Genomic DNA, 21,297 nt, shown 5'->3' on the forward strand with positions numbered 1-21,297 from the left:
CATTCCCCCCCTCCCCCTAGTTGCCAATTTTGTGTGTGTGTGTGTGAGAGAGAGAGAGAGAGAGAGAGAGAGAGAGAGAGAGAGAGAGAGAGAGAGAGAGAGAGAGAGAGAGAGAGAGAGAGAGAGAGAGAGAGAGAGAGAGAGAGCAACGAGCATCAAGGAAATTTCCTTTCTTGGACGAAGCTTCGAGTACCCTCTCTCCCCATCATGGTTTTTGTGATCCTCCATCAACTACCCTCTACGAGGAAGAAGGTTTCAGGAGTCAAGGCAAAGCGTAGGGAACTCTGACACAAAGAAGTTTATCGAGAGAAGAGAAGGCCCATATTCCAAGCTCCAAAATGGCCCTAAATCGCAAACTCTCCCAAGTAAATGGAAAGGCTACAACCACAGAAGGAGGATCGGGCAGAGATGTCACCATTAACAAGAATGGGTTATCAGGAATAAACGCTAATTTGACACTCCAAAACCAGGTACCGTTATGATGTCAAGCCTATGTGTTGGGGGTAAAGGTGCCTTCCCCTAGCCGCCCATGTATTACTACACTGACAGTACCCACCACTACACGTTGCAGGTGGCATGCGTCCGTCATAGTCACTTATTCTTTATTATTTTAGTGACAGTTTGAATAAAGGAAGCCCTGGCCACACATTGTGGTTGTTGGAGTTCCCATTTCTTGTGTCTCTCTTTCTTGCTCATGCTCTCCCGCCATAGCTCTCGCGTGCAAGCTTCGATTCTTCTCACCTTTCAACTGGTATCAAAGCTCAGAATCCCGACTCTTGAGCTTGGCTTGTGGCATTCTCACCTTCCCATCGACTCCCTACTCGCATTGGGTCTCCATCCCAATAGCCATAGCTAACTCCCTTGAGGTCTTATCACTCCCTGGCTTCCCGAGCTTCCTCCTGGCCTAGGGCATTCACACAAAGGTATTGCTTCATTATTTACTGGGTTTTATTCAGTCCACATGGTGCAGGCAACATGGCTGCCATATCCAAGGTTCATGGAGCTCATATCTTGCTCCCCCTTCATGGTGGCTTGTTGAGGCCTCTTCTTAGGCTTCATTGCTGCCTACCCTACCCCCCGTACTTGCCATTTAGGCCACATTGCACCAATTTTTCAGCCTGTTTCTAGCAGCTACAGTTTGGTCTTCCTCATCTCCAGCTTCCCAAGCATTGGGCACTTTGCAAAGACTCCATTTCGGGCATATGAACATGATTTGATGCTTGGCATTGAAGGTTTGAGCATTGATATTGATTCGGGAACGAATTGGCACTATTTTGGGACTATCATAACAGTCCACATGTAGTTTATAATAGTGCTACAGTGACATTTGATGTTTATGCTTGCACGACATTGCTATTTGATGCCCGATTGGTCCGAGTTGATGCCTATTGATTTGCCACCATTTTGGAGCTGATTTTGATGCTGAAATATTCAGTTTTGCACAGTGAATCACTGCTGTAATACAGTGGGCTGAAGCTATTTAACTCATGCTTGGTTATGCCTATGCTATTCGGGCTATGTTTTGGGCATACATAATGATGTATTGACATTTGGGGACCAACTTTGAGCTTGGCTTACACTTCTGATCATTGATTGAGCTTGACTCGACTTTGGAAAGCATATGGATGCATGCACACATTCCAATGCTACAACTTTGCTTTCTAACAAAATACTATATATCAACAACAAACAATGGGAGTAAGAGATACATGAAATTGTAGTGCACAATGGGCGATATGGGTATAGACCGAAGCATATATACACCCATAACAACACTTTCCATTATCAACATTTTGCAAGTTACACAATCACCAAATGGTGCACTACTATGGGCCATGCCCAACTAAATAGGTGGTCTAATAGGAAGAGCATATATTTTTGCATTGAACAAATTCATAATTGTCTTTACAAACTGAAAATGTGTAGTTGTTGCCTCTACCTCACATACTAGATTGTTGTGTTGACCTTGTTATAAAAATGGCACAACATAGTGATCCGGGTTTTTTACAACCCGGATTACTACCACAAAATTTTGGCCAAAGCCCCTATCAAGAGCCTACCATATCACTCTGGGTTTACTCTTCAAGCACTAGGTATGCTACATTGCTTCTCGATTACGATAACTCTAGCAAATGGGGGGAACATGTTCTTAGAAGGCATGTCAATGTAAAGGGTAAAAGGGATGGTTATCTTAGTGAAGATGAAAATGGATCACACCTAGGAGTTGAGTGAATGCATAGATTTTTCAAAGGACTAGCCTCCAACTACACATGGGCCCCGTCTGCATCACTAAGATTTGGAATCTATCACCATCATTAGAGGACACCTCACCCTTGCACACAAGTCAATATCCACATCATGGTGTCATTTGGATCTTGCACAAAAGCTTACAAGCATGGACCCCTTTTTATATGTATTTATATACATATGGGGGACTAAAGTCAAAGCAGCTTTTAGAAGCCGTTTTTTATAATCTCAATAACTCCCAAGAAAAAGCGAATTTCAAGAAAATTCTCGCGAAGCCCGATTGGTTTCGACCTGGTCTACAAAGTTGCAGAAGAAACTTTTTTCAAATTCCTCACGGATTTGAAGTTACAAAGGCGCAGACTACTGGCTACATGCAATTTTCTTCTCTCTTTCACCACACCAACTTTCCACTCTATCCTTCTTGTAAATATATTATAATAATGTGCTTTGGGCACCCACCTCTTGTAATCTAGCTCCATTTCTCTATTTTGTCTACCACCACCCTTGGCTTCTTGCATGATGACCAAGGTGGGGACTTGTCCCATCCACTACTCTCCATATTTTCAAAGATGCCATACATAATCTAGGATTATGTTAATCAAGAAGATTAGCTTAATCTAATCTCTCATGGAAGCTATATAAAGAGCCCATGGAGAATGAAGAAAGGAAGGACAATGACAAGCCCATGAGAGCACTCTAGAATACCCTCATCTCTTTGAGGTGAGCTATGAGTGAGTTCTTTTATTATGTAGCATAATGGCAAGCTTCCTCTACCTCTTCTTCTATTATCTCCCTCTCCTCTCATCTTCTCATTCCATGTAGCATAATGGCAAGCTTCTTCTACCTCTTCTCCTCTTCTCTCCCTCTCCTCTCATCTCTCTCTCTCTTATATTCCAATATGGTGTCTAGTATATATGTTCTCTCTTGTAAATTTGTGTCTTGGTTCTCTTGATTCTCTTTGAGAAAATGGATGTCCTAGCCCATCCTCCCTTTGGCTAGGTGGTGCCCCTCTTTAGTTCTCTTAGTGAGGATTGGAGGTTGGATGGGTAAGAGGCAACCCGTTCATCATTTCAGCCCTCAATAGTTTACAACAACTAAGTCTATAACGATTAAATAATAAATGTTAAGTCTAACTAGTTGAAAATATAAGCTTGTAAACTTGCAAGTCTACCATCTCTTCACCATACCGATTGATGTTGAGACTGCTTGCATCCTAAATTCCCATATCTCCTTTAGATCCCCTCAAGCTCTGCAATTTTGACCTTGTTTAGCACTAGCCCACATACATATCTTTTTTCACTTTCTCGATTATCTTCACCACTCCATGCATCAAGACAATTTCCTCTTCTTTGTGAGTTTTTGATGCTTCAAGAGCATTTTTTACCACATCTAGGCATTAGCACTTTGTGTCAAGCTTTGTTGTACCTATGGCCCTCATGTTGATATGGAAGGGATGGTCAACGAGATATTCGAGGTAGGACCAAAAGCCCACTATTTAAGAAAATCCTTAGCATGACCTCTAAGCATGTGTGCACTAGTTTGTGTAGGTTGCTTAGAGGCTTTGGGCCATTTTTTAACCTTGACCTCTCTAGTTTCCTATCTAGTTTGTTCTCCTTCCAAATCATCTTGACAATGCCCTCCACAAAAATGACATAGCCACCAATTAAGTCTATCATCTATCCCTTTGCATATCTGCCATGTGAATCCACATGTGTGAAATACAGGCTCACCTCATTGTTTGAAGGTGCTCAATATTCTTTATGATATAAAAAGGATGCACTTCTTGAATAACTTTGGCTTTAAGTCCCTTAAGTGAACCTCATCCCTCTAGGCTCTCAAGAAAACCTCCTTTCTCTAAGCTCTGATACCATTTATGTAGGTGGATTGTCAACCATTTTGAGTTTGCAAAATCATTGTCACAAAGAAGTTTTAGATCTTGTCCAACCTAGCTCATTCCATGTTCCAATTCAATATCTTTCTTTATATTACAAAATTTGGTTTGAATTTGTAACACTACTCATGGTGTTGACTAGCTCTCTACAAAAAAAACATATATAAATCAAGAAAGTATGCAATTAGACATATCAAATTGTAAATCTTGTAAAAAAAGTGAAAACTTCATTTTTTTGGATGTGCACCACTACAATGTCGCTTCAATGGTGAATGAAAATGGTTCTCAACTAGTTTTTAGCTTCTCTAGCACTTAAAATTAATGTGCAACTACTAAATTTGGAGTGGTGAAGGAACACTATTGAAGTGTTGGAGCACCATTGTTCAAGTAATGAAGCACTTTAAAGAACTTTGAATTATCTAATCACAATCTAATAGTGTTTGTTGGGACCAAAAATGGACCCAAAACTCCTCTATGGCTCTAGCCGGGGCTTGTAACTAGTATTTAGGGTTCCAGGATCCCATCCTAGGTCCACGAAGGGGCTTGTCAGATTCTAGGAATAATGCAGGATTTACGGCAAGAACCCCCTGGCATCACATCTCCTACTATCGAGGCTATCCCTATGGACATACCTTTCACTATACGGAGCCGGTCTAGGCTTCTCAAAGCGATAACCATGACCCCCTTGAGTAGGGTCTCGCAGCTAGCTTGGGGGTAGCCTAGCATGACCTTTTTTTAATCCTAGTTTATCAATGTATTTAATTAGAGACCTAGATTCTAGAAAACACAACAATCCTTTCAAACATATATCAAATGAAGCAATAACAATCCTTTCAAACATATATCAAATGAAGCAATAACAATCACACCATCATACATTTCACAGCTTTACACAGCTAAGGTAGACCTTAGCCTAAGGGTACCTTACAAGCTAATGAGGATTTCCCTCCCCAACAACGAGAAGTGTTAAGTACATTTCTTCGTTAAGCAAGACCTGAATTTCCATTTTTGGGCTATCTTTCCCAACGTAAGAAAAATTCCTTAAAGAAATATATTGCCCCAATAACTTGATGAGACGACCTACAAGACCTTTAAGTAAATTTTCACTTTTTAAGCGTTAGTCAACACTTAACCCTATCGTGTTTGACCATAAGACATATGTGCAATAACCTCTGGTAAGTATTTCCAACATGATTCTACGATTTAGAATTTTAGTTAATCTAGCTACAATTCATAATGGTTAATCATTTACATTTGTATTAGTATGTTTTCTAGATGAAATTGTCAATTCGTGTAAGTGTAGAATATAGAAGCTAATATTTTATGTAATTAGTTCTTACGTGGATACTATCTATGCAATCTAGCAAGTAACTCTTGTACCATTTGATGCAATGGCAAACATTTTATGTGGTGAAATAATAATGTAGTAGTAAATAACTTGGTTTGGCATGATGACATTGGAAATTCATCTTTGCTTGCGTTCGTGTTTTCCACACCGGATGTTTCATTGGTAGTGGCAAATGCGACAACCTTGGGCACTTTCGTATCTCTGGCAATGCCCATTCTTTGATCGGTTGTGGTGGTTCTCGTGGTCTTTCCACCTCGTCACTTTGGAGCCATCATCCGTAAGGGTGTTTTCGAGGGATAGGGAAGAAGGAATGAATTTGAGATGGGGGGAGTGCGAGAGAAGATAGCTTAGATGAATTTTGCGAGAGAGGGGGTATTCAGATAACTTTCTTCCTTTCTAATTCTCTTACAATCTCTCTCTCTCTCTCTCTCTCTCTCTTTCAGCCTCTTGGGGTGACTCTCTCTCTCTCTCTCTCTATCACTCCGGATTTTTTCAATAGCCTCTTGGGGTCTCTCTCTCTCTCTCTCTCTCTCTCTCTCTCTCTCTCTCTCTCTCTCTCTCTCTCTTGCTATCACTTGAGCTTTCTTCCACAGCCTCTTGGGTCTCTTGTGCCCCTCAACTGAGTAGAGGGCATGCCTTTTTATAAGCTGAAGGGAGTGCAGGTTATCTCTTCCTTCCCCTCTCATTCTACCCTTCTTTACACGAAGATAGCTCCTCCACTCAGAGTGGGGAGCTTCTTTCTCTCATTTTATTTTTATTATTTTTTAATTTTTGAATTACAGACAAAGGGGAGGGTATTCGTGAGTTCGTCAATGCCTGATTTGGAGGATTAAATGAGATTTTTTTCTTTAAAAATTTTGATTGATGACGAAGAAGGAGATGACAAAGAAGATGGTGATGACGACGAAGATGATGATGGTGATGACGATGGTGAAGATGGCATTGGTGATGACGATGGGGGAGGTGATGATTAGGAGGGGGTGGCCTTCTTTTTGGCGGTCGTCAGTTGGAACCCCCCCATTAAACGTTAGTTTTTATTTTTTTCTTTGTTAGTTTTTTTAAGTTAGTCAGTTAGTTAGTCTAGTTAATAACCTTACTAACTTAACTAACTTATTATCTAACTAACCTACTTACTTACTAACTCTTAACTAATTTTACTACTAGCTACTAACCTTACTAACTTATTATTTGACTAACTAACTTTCATAAGTTTTTCAAAAATATTACATCCTCCTCCCCTTAAAGAAATCAAGATGTCCTCATCTCGAGAGAAACTGTGGGTATTGTTGATGAAGAGCATTCTCATCTATCCATGTGGCATCTTCTTCAAGATAGTCCTTCCACTGGACAAGGTATTCTCTAAGGGTTCTACTCCTCAAATTTCTCTCCCTTACGTCAATTACTCTGTCAGGTTGTAGCTCAAGGACTCCTTGGTTAGGTATTACAATTTTTTGATCATCAAGGATGTGGTTAGGATTAGCTACGTATGCTTTCAATAAGGTAACATGAAATACATTATGGATTTTTATATTCTTAGGGAGTTGTGTCTTGTAAGCACTTGGTCCTAAGTACTTGAGAACCTTATAGGGTCCACAATATCTTGGACTTAGTTTCTTAAATTCTCCTAAAGATAAAAGAACTTTTCTTTGGATGGACATGGATGAAGACCATGTCTCCTTCTTTGAAGATTCGTTCTTGGCTTTTTAGATCAGTATACGCCTTTTGTCGATCCTTGGGAGCTTGAATATCTTGTTTGATAATCTTGATTTGATCATCCATTTCTTCTAACATTTTTTACGAAGCTTCTACTCTTAGACTAGGACCAGAAAAGTTAAGTGGTATACGGCAATCTTGACCATATAGTGCCTGAAATGGAGTCATTTGAATACTTCGATGATAGGAGGAGTTATAAGCAAATTCCATTTAGGTTTCTTGCTACGATATGCACGCAAAATATCCTCAATTACTTGATTAACTCGTTTTGTGTTGGGTCCCAATGGCTTCAAATAAAATCTTCCAAAAATGTGATATGAAAAGAGAATCATGATCACTAATGATCCTTTTAGGTAACCCATGTAACCTAAAAATCTCTTTTACAAAAATTCTTGCAATATCTAAAGCTTTGTAATTTGTTTTTGTTGGAATAAGATGAGCGACCTTTGTTAGCATGTCTACTATTACCATTATTGAGTTATATCCTCCTTGCACAAAAGGTAACCCAACTACAAAGTCCATGCTAATAAACTCCCATTTCATTCTGGGAATGTCAAGTGGCTGGAGTTTCCTGGTAGCTTGACACATTTAGATTTTACCCTTTGGCGATTTAGACATTTTGTGACATATTTAAGTACATCACCCTTGAGTCTTTGCAAGTAATAGCTTCTCCTAACAACATTAAGAGTTTTTGCATACCTTGGGTGTCTTGAAAAAGGAGAATCATGTGCTTCCCAAAGTATCCTTCTCCAACACAATGCGAAGATGTGGCTCATGATCTTCTTCCTCCTTAGAATAAGTTAGGACATCATCAAAAAATACAAGAACAAAATCATCGAGATGAGGTCTAAAAATGATTTGCATCAACCTGTTGAAGGTAGCTAGGGCATTTGTCAATCCAAATGACATCACGATGAATTTGAAATGACTGTATCTTGTGTTCAACGCGGTTTTAGGAATATCTTCATCCTTGACTCTAATCTGATAATATCCTGATCTTAGAAAAGATCCTTGCTCCTTGTAGACAATAAAGAAGCTCATCTATCCTGAGGATTAGTCACTTATTCTTTACTATTACCTAGTTTAGCCCTCGATAGTCGATACAAAGACGAAGAGTTCCATCTTTCTTCTTTTGGAATAATACTGGGGCTCCCCATGGTGAACTACTTGGCCGAATATGCCCTTGTTCTAGCAATTGCTTGAGTTGCTCATTTAGTTTGATGACTTCAGGAATAGAAATTTTGTAAGGTCTCTTTGCTACTAGAGCAACTCCTAGGACAAGTTTGATCTCATGATCGACTTCTCTTTTCGGAGGTAACTCAGTTAGCTCTTCAAGAAATACATCGGTATATTCTTTTAACCAGGATGGTTTTTTTGTTTGACCATCTTGTCTTGATTTACATTGTTAAGATTGATCAAGTAAACATGTAATCCTTTCTTAAGACCTTTCACAATTCAAGAAGCTTTTGCTAATTGAACTTTAGGTTTCCCCGTTTCACCTTGTGTAGTTGCTATTTCGCTATTCAAATCCTGAAATGTGACTTGATCTTTTCCACAATGGATATGAGCATCATTAGGAATCAACCAATCCATTCCTAGTAAATATTCATAAGCTCTTAGGTTCATTACTTTGAATCTCATACTTGAAAGGTTTTCTCCTAGGTTAAATTCTACCTTGGTAGCTTGCTGTGTAGAAAGTACTTCCTTTCCATTTGCTAATTCCACAAGTAGTTTTGATGCTTTACTGTATCTATTCCTAACTTCTTAGTACACTTGGGTGATATAAGTGAGTGTGTACTTCAATCAAAACTTGTCTATATTACTGAATATTGACGATTTGGACCTTTCTTGTGGAATGCAGCATGAACATTTTCTCTTTCAATATCTTCTTCCATAGTAGGGTCTTCCTCCTTATTAATCTCTTTTAGGGTAATATTTGACGTTTTTCCTCTTGCCATAGCTACTTGACCACAGCCTTGGGCAGCTCTACCTTGGCCTCAAAATTGGCATTGGCGATGGTTTCCACCAAGCTTTGGAAAATCTCTCCTGAAATGTCCTTGCTCATTATTGTGAAAGCACGTAAGACCATCCTTGTTTCCCTAGGTAGGAACAAAATTTCCAATTACATTGGATTTTGTGTATCCTCCGCTAATCATCCATCGTCTTTCACGATATAAAGGCGAGGGGTTATGCAACTGATCTAATATCCACATCATTTGAATCCTCCAGGAAAAACTGAATGAACGCATAACTAACATAAACATTACTCGAAAGATCAAGAATCATTTCCAGTATTCGCTATTCTCTCATAATTCAAAAACATACATTAACAAAGAGAAGAAAACATGTCCTAGGATGTATTTAAAAAATGTATTTTTCTTAAGCTTACGTTATATTATATTCTAACGTGCGATCTAATACAATTTGTTAGGTGTCCACCAAGGCTCATTGTCCAAGGTACACATTTCTATAGTCCATCAGTAGGTTTTCTAAATGATGTTGCATGGTGCTCCCTTAGAACATCACAGGGTTTGTCACTTAGACCCCATTGAGTCTACATCGCAACAGAAGTGTTTTAGCTGAACCCACTAGGATCGACCTGAATTTTTGAGTTTCTAAAATCAGATGAGTCTCCTAACAACTAGCTAGTGTTAGTAAATTTGAGTTTCCACTTTTACAGGATTACTCGATCTGAAGTAGACTTGCCATTGCACTTGGTTCAAAGAGAATAGGAAATGGAAGGGAATGTGGTATATCAATCCTCCTACCCATAAGGAAAAATCACATTTTGGCCCCCTAAAACAATGCAAATCGGTTCTACCTAATGACTAGTTGGTCAATCTATTGTCTTCCTATTTCTATCACTGATTTAGAAAAGCTCCCAGCTAATTGGGACCACTCTATTATTGGACGGACCCGTCAAGGGTCACACCCACTTGCTTTCCTTTGGTGACAGTATCATCTTTAGTTTTTAAATTACTTGCAACACATTTATTGAAACATATATAACCAGCTTCCTTAATTAGTCCGTTGTCGGAGGGGTTTTTGTCGAAAGGCCAAATCCATCGGGGATCAGAAGTAGAATGAAGTAGAGATAGGAGATGAAAGAGAAGATAGAGAATACCCAAGTGATAAACACGACAAAAACAAATCACAATGAATTGAATCAATATGTATTGAAAGAACCTAGAATCTTTACACTACTCAGAAGCAATCTCCACGCATTAGTTCTCCTGGAGCTCCTTCGTAGGACAAAACGTGTGTCAAAATTACAGCTTTTTCTCTGCTGTTCAGAACCCAAATCTAATGGCTCCGTTGGCTCTAAAAGGGGGGTAAAACTCCAGGACACCAGGGCACCTGTCATCCAGGACACTAGGGCACCTGGTCATGGATCTCCCAGATCACTCCTTCTTCTTTCCATTCAATTTGCAATTTTTAGCATGTTTACAGCGATCGCGACGCGCGCGATTTCGTCAATTTGTCTTTTTTATGAAAAATCTCCTAATTGGCTGAAAAAGCAACTTGCTTTTTGCATGCCATCCTAATCTAGAAGCTTTTTCTAACTTTTTTGAATTTTTACAATAAATAATATAAAAAATAGACTAAAATGATCCAAAAATCTAGTATTTTCGGATAATCCATGCAACTCACACTAGTACTAATGGCTCAGATCACATTGACTCTCTAGATCAATAGGGAAGTCGGATGATGATGCATTCCATACTTTTTCACACTGTGTCCTCATAACATCACGACACCGTTAAATCACAGGTTTCTACATGTAATTTATATCACGGACACGCATACAATTCAAACAATCCTTGAAAAAAACAAACTTCTTTATTATATAGAAAGTTTATTAAAAATTCTATCCTTCCATCTTTGCAGAAGTTTTACAGAATTCATCGAGGCTATTCTACCCACCAAGATTTCACCCTTGTAACTAGTATTTAGGGTTCCAAGATCCCATCCCGGGTCCATGAAGGGGCTCATCAAATTCTAGGAATAATGTAGAATTTACAGCCAGAGCCCCCCTGGAACCCATATCTCCTACTACTAAGGCTATCCCTATGGACACACATTTCACTTTGGAGCCGGTCTAAGCTTCTCAAAGCGATAACCATGACCCCCTTGGAGTAGGGTCTCGCAGCTAACTTGGGGGTAGCCTAGCGGGACCTTTTTTTTATCCTGGTTTATCAATGTATTTAATCAAAGACCTAGATTCTAGCAAACACAACAATCCTTTCAGACATATATCAAATGAAGCAATAACAATCACATCATCATAAAATTCACAGCTTTACACAGCGAAGGTAGACCTTAGCCTAAGGGTACCTTACAACCTAATAAGGATTCCCCTCCCCAACGAGAAGTGTTAAGTACATTTCTTCATTAAGCAAGGCCTGAATTTCCCTTTTTGGGCTATCTTTCCCAACATAAGCAAAATTCCTTAAAGAGATACTAGGCGCTCCGCGCCTAGACTCAGTCCGGCGCTTCGCGCCGGGATGTGAAGCACAAATGTTTTAATTTGTTCACACATTCTTCCACTTAGAAATGAATCAAGTAGTCTTGCAAATTTTAAACTTCATTAAAAAATCTAATAATTCAACACAATAACATCGATTATCTCAACCATAATAATTGAAAAACATAACTGAAGCAAAAGTGATTTTTAAATATCACTGAAAGAATTCCAACTATGACAACAGGTAAATGGAAAAGAAAGTATAAAATCTTTTCAAAAAGATAGTTGTCTTGTAGAAAATCAACTATTGAAAAGAAAGCTTTCTCTTCTTAGATGAATTATCAACCGTGGATCTAGCACAGTGAGCATGTGTGGGCGAAGCTGTGACACGCCCCGCCCCAGATTGTGCTGCAACATCTAAAAACGAAAAAAAAACTTTAGAAATAAGAATATTAAATTTATAAAGCAAAACATTAATTAATAAAAATGGTAAGTATTACCTGGGGACGTGATATGATTAGCTCTCACATTAGTAGAGCAGTCGGCGGAATTTGGATGAAACTGATGCAAAGTTACAAAACATGATAAATCTTTAAACTCCCATTTACTCCAGTCATTCGGTATGTGTCTAGTATGGGACCGAGATATGAAGTACTCAACATCTGTTTGTCTAACATAATAGCATTGGATCCATCCAAAATATATAATTTCTATATATAAAGGAGTGTTTCCATTAGTAAATCCATCATTGGGTAATCTTTTGATTACCCTAGCCAAAGTTCTCAGGATAATAGCATCCGTAGCAACAGTTCGCAATGCTTCCTGAAGTCTCATTTGATAAGGAGAGGCACGATAATATTCAAATACTGTTTGGGCCATCTATCAATAAAAATTAGAAAACATAAAAATATATGATTAAAAAATAATAAATAAACTTTGATGATATTGTACCAAAAAATTAATGCAAATATAATATAATAGAAAGATCAAATAACTTTTATGGTAGAAATAATTTAAACACAATGTTCTCATATAGTAAAACAAACATACGTCTAACTTCACATAAAATCATGAATATCTATCCATACATGAGAGATATGATTAAAACATTAAAGTATTAAACCAGAGAAAATAAGTCAAACTTGCTTTTCATCGACAAAGAACTCACTACTGAAAAAGAGCATAAGAAAGTACAACACTACATTTTATAGATATGTAAACAAAGAAGAAAAAAAGGCTTTGATTGTATTAAAATAAAAACATTATGCAAATATAATATGAGAGAACAAACATTACACTTTTGCAAAAACAGAGGTTACAATACTTTCTGTAAAACTTCATTATATACAATATTGATTGTACCATTTACCATGTCCTCTTTCTCATTAATCAAGACTTTCAATCTATCCGGAGACTTTACTCTGGAGAAAGCAACATAGAGTTGACCATGAGTAAAGACTGGGGTTTTTAGATATATTCCCAAACATGATAACGTTTGGCCTTGAGATTTGTTGATTGTCATTGCAAATGCCAATCGGACTGGGAATTGCAAGCGTTTCATTGAGAAAGGAAGTTCCAGTGTAGTTGGGATGAAAGTTATCCTCGGGATAAAAACTCTGTCACCAATATTGGTCCCCGTAATTATCTCTGCATCAATGACCTTGTTATTGAAAGCCTTGCATACCAGCCTAGTACCATTGCATAAACCTTTAGAAGGATTCAAGTTCCTGAGCAATATTATTGGAGCATTTACTTTGAGCAGCAAGATATGAGGAGGAATACCTCCACCGAGGTCAAGGGAATTTAGATATTCCACAGAATAGAGGAATGAGTTCTCCTCGGTTCTATCCAGAGAATCAGCACTGTAGTATTGTTTAACCTCTCCCGACATCAGCTGCAATGCATGATTGTTTATTATTTTCACATCATTGTTTCGAGGTGCAAGAATGGCACGTCCACTAAAGAATGTTTTGTAATCAATTACACAATTCATTTCACAATAGACAAAATTGATCAAGTCTTGCATAGATCCTCCCTTTAACAACAATGCAGGTGGAATTTGCAATATATTATTAGTATGTGTCAAATCTTTTCCATCTCCAATGTCTTGCAACCATGCAACAAAATGACCCTCGTCTGATGCGACCCGCATATTCTGTGTAAGTTTCAAAACATTGAAATATTGCCACAAATTGGAACAACATATAGCAGCACCGACAATATCCTCACGGGTACCCTTTGGTACAACATGCAATATTTGCCTAAAATCTCCACCTAGTAGAATAACTTTACCACCAAATGGCATATCACACTGCATTATATCCTTTAAAGTTCTGTCCAGTGCCTCAAAGGTATTACGATGCAACATAGGAGCTTCATCCCACAAAATAAGACTTGCCTCTTTTAACAGTGCTGCAAGATGACTTTGAACAGGTATATTGCATGTAGAATTCTTATCTGCCTGTAATGGAATTTTGAACTTTGAATGGGCAGTACGACCATGTGGCAAAAGCAATGCAGCAACACCAGAGGATGCTTAGCTATTGCAATGCGACCTTGACTGCGAAGCTTTGCAAGCAAACATTTGTATAGGAATGTTTTTCCGGAACCGCCTGGGCCATCTAAGAAAAATGGTTTACCCAAACCACTATCAATAGCATTCATTATTGCCATAAAACAATTTCTTTGTCCATCATTCAACAAAGCTTGCATTGTTAAGAATGTATTCTCTTGTTCTACTTTATCATATAGTTGTTCATCAAGGATCAAAGGATTTGTATACTCTTGCATTGTCACCTCAGGCAATCCATGATACTCTGTCAAATTGCGACCATGTTGATCTAAAAGTTTTTGAATATGCATCAATGCATGATTATTGGCCTCATCTTGCATATCGACATTTCGCCTATTTTGCAAGGAGAGTTGATGTTTTATATCCTCTGTCAGCGGACCTAAGAACTCTTCCCATAGAGCCCCAGGTCGGGCAGGCGAACAAAATACCAAGATGGATGCAAACAAATTTCTTAATTGAGCACCGGTTTGCATCAATGCAGCTTCACGCAAACACATTTGCCATTCATCATCTGTTTCCAACATTCCTTTTGCAATGCAAGCCTCCTTAAAAGTTGAATATACCACATTATCAACCGTACGCAATGCCTCAAAGGATGTGCACCCCTTGCATACAGTGAGTAGTAACCGCAAATAGTATTTTTCTCCACACGTAGGTGAAACAAAGTATATTCGACCACATGTGTTTCCTTGCTTTCTCTTTGTCCACATTTTTTTGCGTGCATTCCAAACCCAAAACATTGGAAAGTCTTGATAGAGAACTGTGTTAGCATCAGGGTGCAAACGATTGCATGTAAACCATTCTGTGAGAGTTGTTTTTTGAGCATTTTCATTTTGCACCACATCACGTATGTTATCAGAGTCACGAAAGGAAATAGTATTCTCTCCAGGTAAATGTATTTGCAATCGTTGAATATCGGGTTTCTCATCATGAAGTTTGAATTCAAATATTCGCCAACATGCTTCAGAAGCTGAAATATATCGTGCATCTAAGTACCTCTCAATCTCATCAATATTTTCTGCGGCAATATCATTGGATCCGGAACCACGCGTACTTGTAAACCGAATGGTTGCTCGATCATGGCCCTTATATACATATTTATACAAATATTTGACAACTGCAATTGTCGAGCAAACCTCAACATTTATGTGAGCACTATACTTGGAACTCAAATAAGGATTGTAAGGCACTATCCATCGGTTATCCAAGAGGTTACCATTAGCATTATGAGTTTTTCCATCCTCTCGACGTCTGTATAAAGGATAACCAGATTTATCAACTATAGTTGTATGTATAAACTTTTTTGGATAATCCTTTATACACTTTTCGTCCACCATGCAAGCCCTTTTTGGATTGAACTCACCACACGGACCATGTATGTTACATTTAGTAATAATTCGATACAAATCTGAAAACCTTTCCTTATCAGGCAGCTCAGCGCACACCAGTCTATCATAATGATGTGCTTCTAGTGGCTTAAAGCGTGGTTCTAATATCAAGAGTGTATGTGAATGAGGCAAGCCTCTCTTTTGGAATTCTATGACGGACACATATCCAGCAACTTTACCAAACAACTCTTTTTTCACTATTGACTGTATCATGTCCTTATGTTTCAAATGAAAAACTCTAGCAGTTAAATCTGGTCGATCATGTGCAGTTTGACCAGGCAACAAAGCATCTGTAATTTCAGACCACTTAGGATTGCATGTCATGGTGATAAATAAATCAGGTCTACCTTTGCTACGTACAATTGCCATAGCATCTTGGTATAATTGGTACATGAATCTTGGTCCACCTGTAAAGCTAGATGGCAATACTATTCTCCTGCCCACACCAATCCCAGCGATATTAGTATCAACTGCATCTGAACCATTGACCATATCAGCCGATCCCCTATACATTTCAACTCGCAATGTTGCTTGATTTTGACGACACCAAGCCAATCTACATTGTTCAATGCTACAATAAGCATCGACAATGTATTGTTGTAGCAAGCGACCACCCCTTAAAAGACATCCATTAGTATCATCTCGAATCTGAAGTCGAAAAGCGTAATATTGCATTTGAGTGACACAATCTTTATTTGCAAGATTATTGGCATTAATATGAGCATCAATAAATGCATATGGAACTTTAGTATGCCATCCATCCTCTCCATTTGGAAAAAGAAGAACATATAATAGTGGCATATATGCCTTGTGTAAGTTAGAAATATAAATCAAATGGCCTTATCGTGTGCGAACTTGAATGCTACGATGATCAAGTGTATCATCATCACCTTGTCCAGGCATGATCGCAGCAACCTCACTTGCAGTGGGAACTGAATATCGTCTAGACGTGGATCGATTCTGAAAAATGGACATTCTTATTTCTACTGATGGATTGCGTTGCAAGCTTGCACCAACTGCTATAAAGGCCTGTGCGTATGCATTGTGATCATGCATCATTTGTTGAAGCTCTTGTAGTAAGTCTGGCAAAAGCCCAGGTAAAACCCCCATGCGATTCAATAACTCATGATCGGCGTCATAAATATAAAGTTGTGCAAACTTTGGCATTTGTTGTCCATCCTCACTTGGCAATAGGGAACCCATCCGATGATATATTGATCCATGAACTCGAAAAGTATAACCATTTCCATTTTGAGGCAAAAGCTCATCAATTTTTGCACCCATTGAAACAAAAGCCAATGCGCTATTATAAGCACGTATATTTTTTTTGAACTCTCTGCTTTGTGGATGTGTGCCATCAAGCAAATTACACAGAGGTTGTGGTGGTTGTTGTAGAGGTGGCAAAATTACTTTCCCTTCTCTACAGCAATGCTTTCCAATCGAAGTTGTACGCATTGTTTTAGTTTCATCGTGCCACAACTTAGCCATGCAATGGTGACAAACCTTGCAAAGGATACCAATTGCATGCAAATCTGGTTTTTGGAAGAGCAAAATTGTTACTGATGGATGAATATCCAAATTAGGTGGCATGTCATGGAGAATTGAACAAAATCCACCATTTTGAGGTAGAAACATAGGAGCTTGAATATTATACTGGTCATGTAGCATCTCAGTACTTACATCAGCATTATGGATAGCTTCATTCTCTTCTTGAATAAGGCGAGGCAATTGAACATCTAAGGACAGTAATGGTGCACCAGGCATTTGAGCATTTATATCAATTGTATTTGTTGTAGTGCGACGCAATTGTTGTAATTGCGTTCTTGCTCTTGCCCTGTGTCTACGTTCAGCTCTAGTAGCATCAAGCATTTGCCTACAATTTCTTAATCCACCATTTGGATTATTTGTGTTTCCATTTCTTTGTGGACTTGTGCTACGTACCCCCACTCCGAAGGGTAGCAATTCATGGTTATCCAACATCTCAACATCTGTATTGTGGATAGTTGCATTGTCTCCTTGACGAATAGGAGGTGCAACTGGCATTTGGTCACTTGTAGCTTGGATGCTATTGTATCTATCTCTATCTATGGTAGCATGATGCAGTTCTTGCAATTCTGTTCTAACTATTGCCATGTGCATACGTTCAGCTCTCGTAACATTAAGCATTTGCCTACGCACACTCAAGCCACCATTAGGATTGTATTGTCGAGCTGCGGTAGACATCTGAACCTCAAAGGATACCAAATCATGAGCAGTAGAGCAAGATGCAGCGCGAAATTGATTGGTTTGATATAGCTGATTTGGGATGCCGACATCCATATAGTTTCCATTTGCATGATGTTGTTCATACATATATCTTGCATGGTCACGAACATGTAATTCAGTCCTAACTCTTGCAACGTGCCTACGTTTATGTCTAGTAATTTTGAGTGTTTCTCTATGTGCATGCAATACACGATCTCTAGGCACAGAATGTGTTGGAAGTACCATTGCCGAGAAAAACCTGATATAAAAAGAAAAATGTACTTTGATATTAGTAATTGCATACTTTTATGTCCCTTGCACACTAAAATTTCTTCCTATCTTTTAGGGAAGACTTTAGCAAAGATTTTTCTTCAAGATAAATTTGTTCTAAACACTATTTCAATATAAAATTTGAAGATTATAACATCACATAAGCAACAATATAATCTTACATGTGCAAGAATATAAATTGAAAGAGCATATTATGTCATTATCATGGGGCATACAAAAGTCCAAATGACATGAAAATTTTCCAACCCAACAATAGAATGACATATCTATCGGAGGATCCGACAAAAAGTTATTGAAATCGCCTGATATGCTAAGAGCACTATGCACTGGATGATGAACTCATGCGACGATTCAATAGGTTCAACATTGCAGAGAACCTATTGAGGCAAACTTTTAGAGAAGTGACATGCACATCGAGGCAAATGCTCTCAGGTGCAAGCACGCTTGCATTCCTTTGAGCCAGTAATTCACACACTCCATCCTCTATACGATTATTGCTCTTAGCAAGGTCTCACAACTTTTCTGCATGGTCTTCCAAAGAACACCCTGGCCAGTGCTTACGAACCAACTCATAGATTTCTCCTATATAGCCCTTTATTTCATCTATCTCGTCTTGCAACATTATCCCATCAGCCAAGCCTCCTTCATATTTTTCTGCTAGGATCACCAAACTTTTGACAGAAGGAGTTTGAAGCTCTTTGACGTTTGTTTAAACTCTTGATTTGCTTCTCAATTGCATCTAACCGATGCAGGATCTTTAGGGATACAACGGAAGTGTTGTGTCCTTTGACACGTTTGAGGGCACGCTGTACTGACTTCCTCCTAGCCATGTCTTTGGCTTTACGCACATTCATTCGTGCATTGGGAGTACACAAAACAATGTCTGGTACATGGACATTGTTTCTTGCATGAGATGTTTCAGCATGCTCCATACTGCTATGGTTACACAAAGTATTAAGAGATCACACACACACACACACACACACACACACACACACACACACACACACACACACACACACACACACACACACACACACACACACACACACACACACACACACACACACACACACACACACACACACACACATCAACACAAACATAATAATGTTATCACACATTTTTATACTAAAACACATACACACATTAATTAATCAAATACTTAAAACACGTAATACACCTTAACAATGTAATGACACACATAACACATTAATTAATAAACGCATAAACACATCAAGAAATAATATTAACACACTTTCATATCAAAAGACTTTAATGTAGCACAAATCTTTAGTTATGAAAGATGCATTTGCTATTTTAACTTTGACCTATTTAAGAAAGTTATAGAAATGGCTACCATTACACAAAAGGACTCACCTAGAAAATGAGACTTAGAGCTATACTTTATTGTTTGTAAGCTATCAAGTATATAGCTTTTAGAAGGAACCTAAAGAATGTGACTTAGAGTTATGCACTGAATATGTGAGAAATCATATGTGGACTTTATAGTTGTGCTTCAAATTGTGGGACTCTTCTTTCCAAAAATATTTTATTGAGCCTACTAAACTTTGGATTCCTAAGTTCAATTTGGAAAAAGAAAGTCATAGCACTTGATCAATATTAACCACTAAAATCATCCTTATGATATAAAGATAAGATAGATAATTTGAAACCACGCAAGCCTTTTTAAGATGTAAAGTTTGAGTCTTGCACATGGGCCAAAATGCCTATTATTTGGAGAAAAAAAAGTCATAGCACTTGATCAATATTAACCACTAAAATCATCCTTACTATGTAAAGATAAGATAGAGAATTTGAAACCATGCAAGCATTTTTCACATGGGGGTTTGGGTCTTGCACATGGGCTAAAATGTCTATTATTTGGAAAAAAAAAGTCATAGCACTTGATCAATATGAACCACTAATATCATCCTTATGATGTAAAGATAACATATGAATACATACTATTAACACAAACATAACAATGTTATCACATATTTTTTATACTAAAACACATACACACATTAATTAATCAAACACTTAAAACACGTAATACACGTTAACAATGTAATGACAAACATAATACATTAATTAATAACACGCATAAACACATTAAGAAATAATATTAACACACTTTCATATCAAAACACTTTAATGTAGCACGAATCTTTAGTTTTGAAAGATGCATTTGCTATTTTGAACTTTGATCTATTTAAGAAAGTTATAGAAATGGCTACCATTACACAAAAGGACTCACCAAGGAGGTTGAGGTGAGTGATAGGTTGGTGCAAGGAGAAAAAGTGATCAGGTAAGCTGCACTCAAGCTACTCTCTCTCTCTCTCTCTCTCTCTCTCTCTCTCTCTCTCTCTCTCTCTCTCTCTCTCTCTCTCTCTCTCTGTGGCTCCACCCCCTTAAAAAATTCTATTGTGGAGTAGGGGTCTCTCCCTCTCTCTGCTGAAAACAAAGACCATCTTCAAAAAAAAAAAAAAAGGTGTGTGTGTGTTGGAATCATTGTGTTTGAGGCATGCAAAAAATTGGTGTAAGCTAAGTTTTCTCTAGGCACATTGAAAGGGAAGGTGAGTATGTATACCTACGTGTGTGTGTGTGTGTGTGTGTGTGTATCTGTGTGTGTGTGCTATGGAGGTTGAGCTGAGTATGGATGTAACTAATCTACGAATCTACCTAACCTAACTCCTACCCTATGTGGCACTCAAATATGGAGGTTGAGCTGAGTATGGATGTAACTAATCTACGAATCTACCTAACCTAACTCCTACCCTATGTGGCACTCAAACAATGACTCCAAACCTGGTTTATTTTTTTAATGTATGGATCTAGCTAACCTAACTCCAATCTTATGCGGCACTCAAACAATGCCTCTACACATAAAATATTTTTTTAAGGCACATTGAAAGGGAAGGTGAGTATGTATACCTACGTGTGTGTGTGTGTGTGTGTGTGTATGTGTGTGTGCTATGGAGGTTGAGCTGAGTATGGATGTAACTAATCTACGAATCTACCTAACCTAACTCCTACCCTATGTGGCACTCAAACAATGACTCCAAACCTAGAATATTTTTTTAATGTATGGATCTAGCTAACCTAACTCCAATCTTATGCGGCACTCAAACAATG

General features: G+C 38.2%; 1 protein-coding gene across 1 annotated transcript; it reads right to left on the reverse strand.

Annotated features, from left to right (window-relative positions):
* Positions 1-11,968: 11,968 nt before the first annotated feature.
* LOC148015409 (uncharacterized) lies at positions 11,969-16,116 on the reverse strand. Its single transcript, XM_087665199.1, has 5 exons — positions 14,191-16,116; positions 13,034-14,125; positions 12,433-12,543; positions 12,165-12,225; positions 11,969-12,081 (listed from the first exon to the last, which is right to left on the reverse strand). The coding sequence occupies exons 1-5, from the start codon at positions 16,114-16,116 to the stop codon at positions 11,969-11,971; spliced, it is 3,303 nt and encodes a 1,100-aa protein (XP_087521325.1).
* Between the last annotated feature and the right edge of the window lie 5,181 nt (positions 16,117-21,297).

This window comes from Lygodium microphyllum, chromosome 24 (assembly GCF_053477565.2).
Source record: "Lygodium microphyllum isolate KBCC chromosome 24, Lygodium_microphyllum_v1.1.10, whole genome shotgun sequence".
NCBI lineage: Eukaryota > Viridiplantae > Streptophyta > Polypodiopsida > Schizaeales > Lygodiaceae > Lygodium > Lygodium microphyllum.

What these genes read in the sequence shown, in the direction of transcription:
- LOC148015409 (XM_087665199.1), bottom strand. Translation starts at nt 16,116, where the DNA reads ATGGTCAATGGTTCAGATGCAGTTGATACTAATATCGCTGGGATTGGT. An exon ending in TTAATGAGAAAGAGGACATG is followed by an intron (nt 12,544 to 13,033) that starts GTAAATGGTACA and finishes TTTTATTGATAG; the next exon opens with ATGGCCCAAACAGTATTTGA. An exon ending in TCCTGAGAACTTTGGCTAGG is followed by an intron (nt 12,226 to 12,432) that starts GTAATCAAAAGA and finishes ACTTTGCATCAG; the next exon opens with TTTCATCCAAATTCCGCCGA.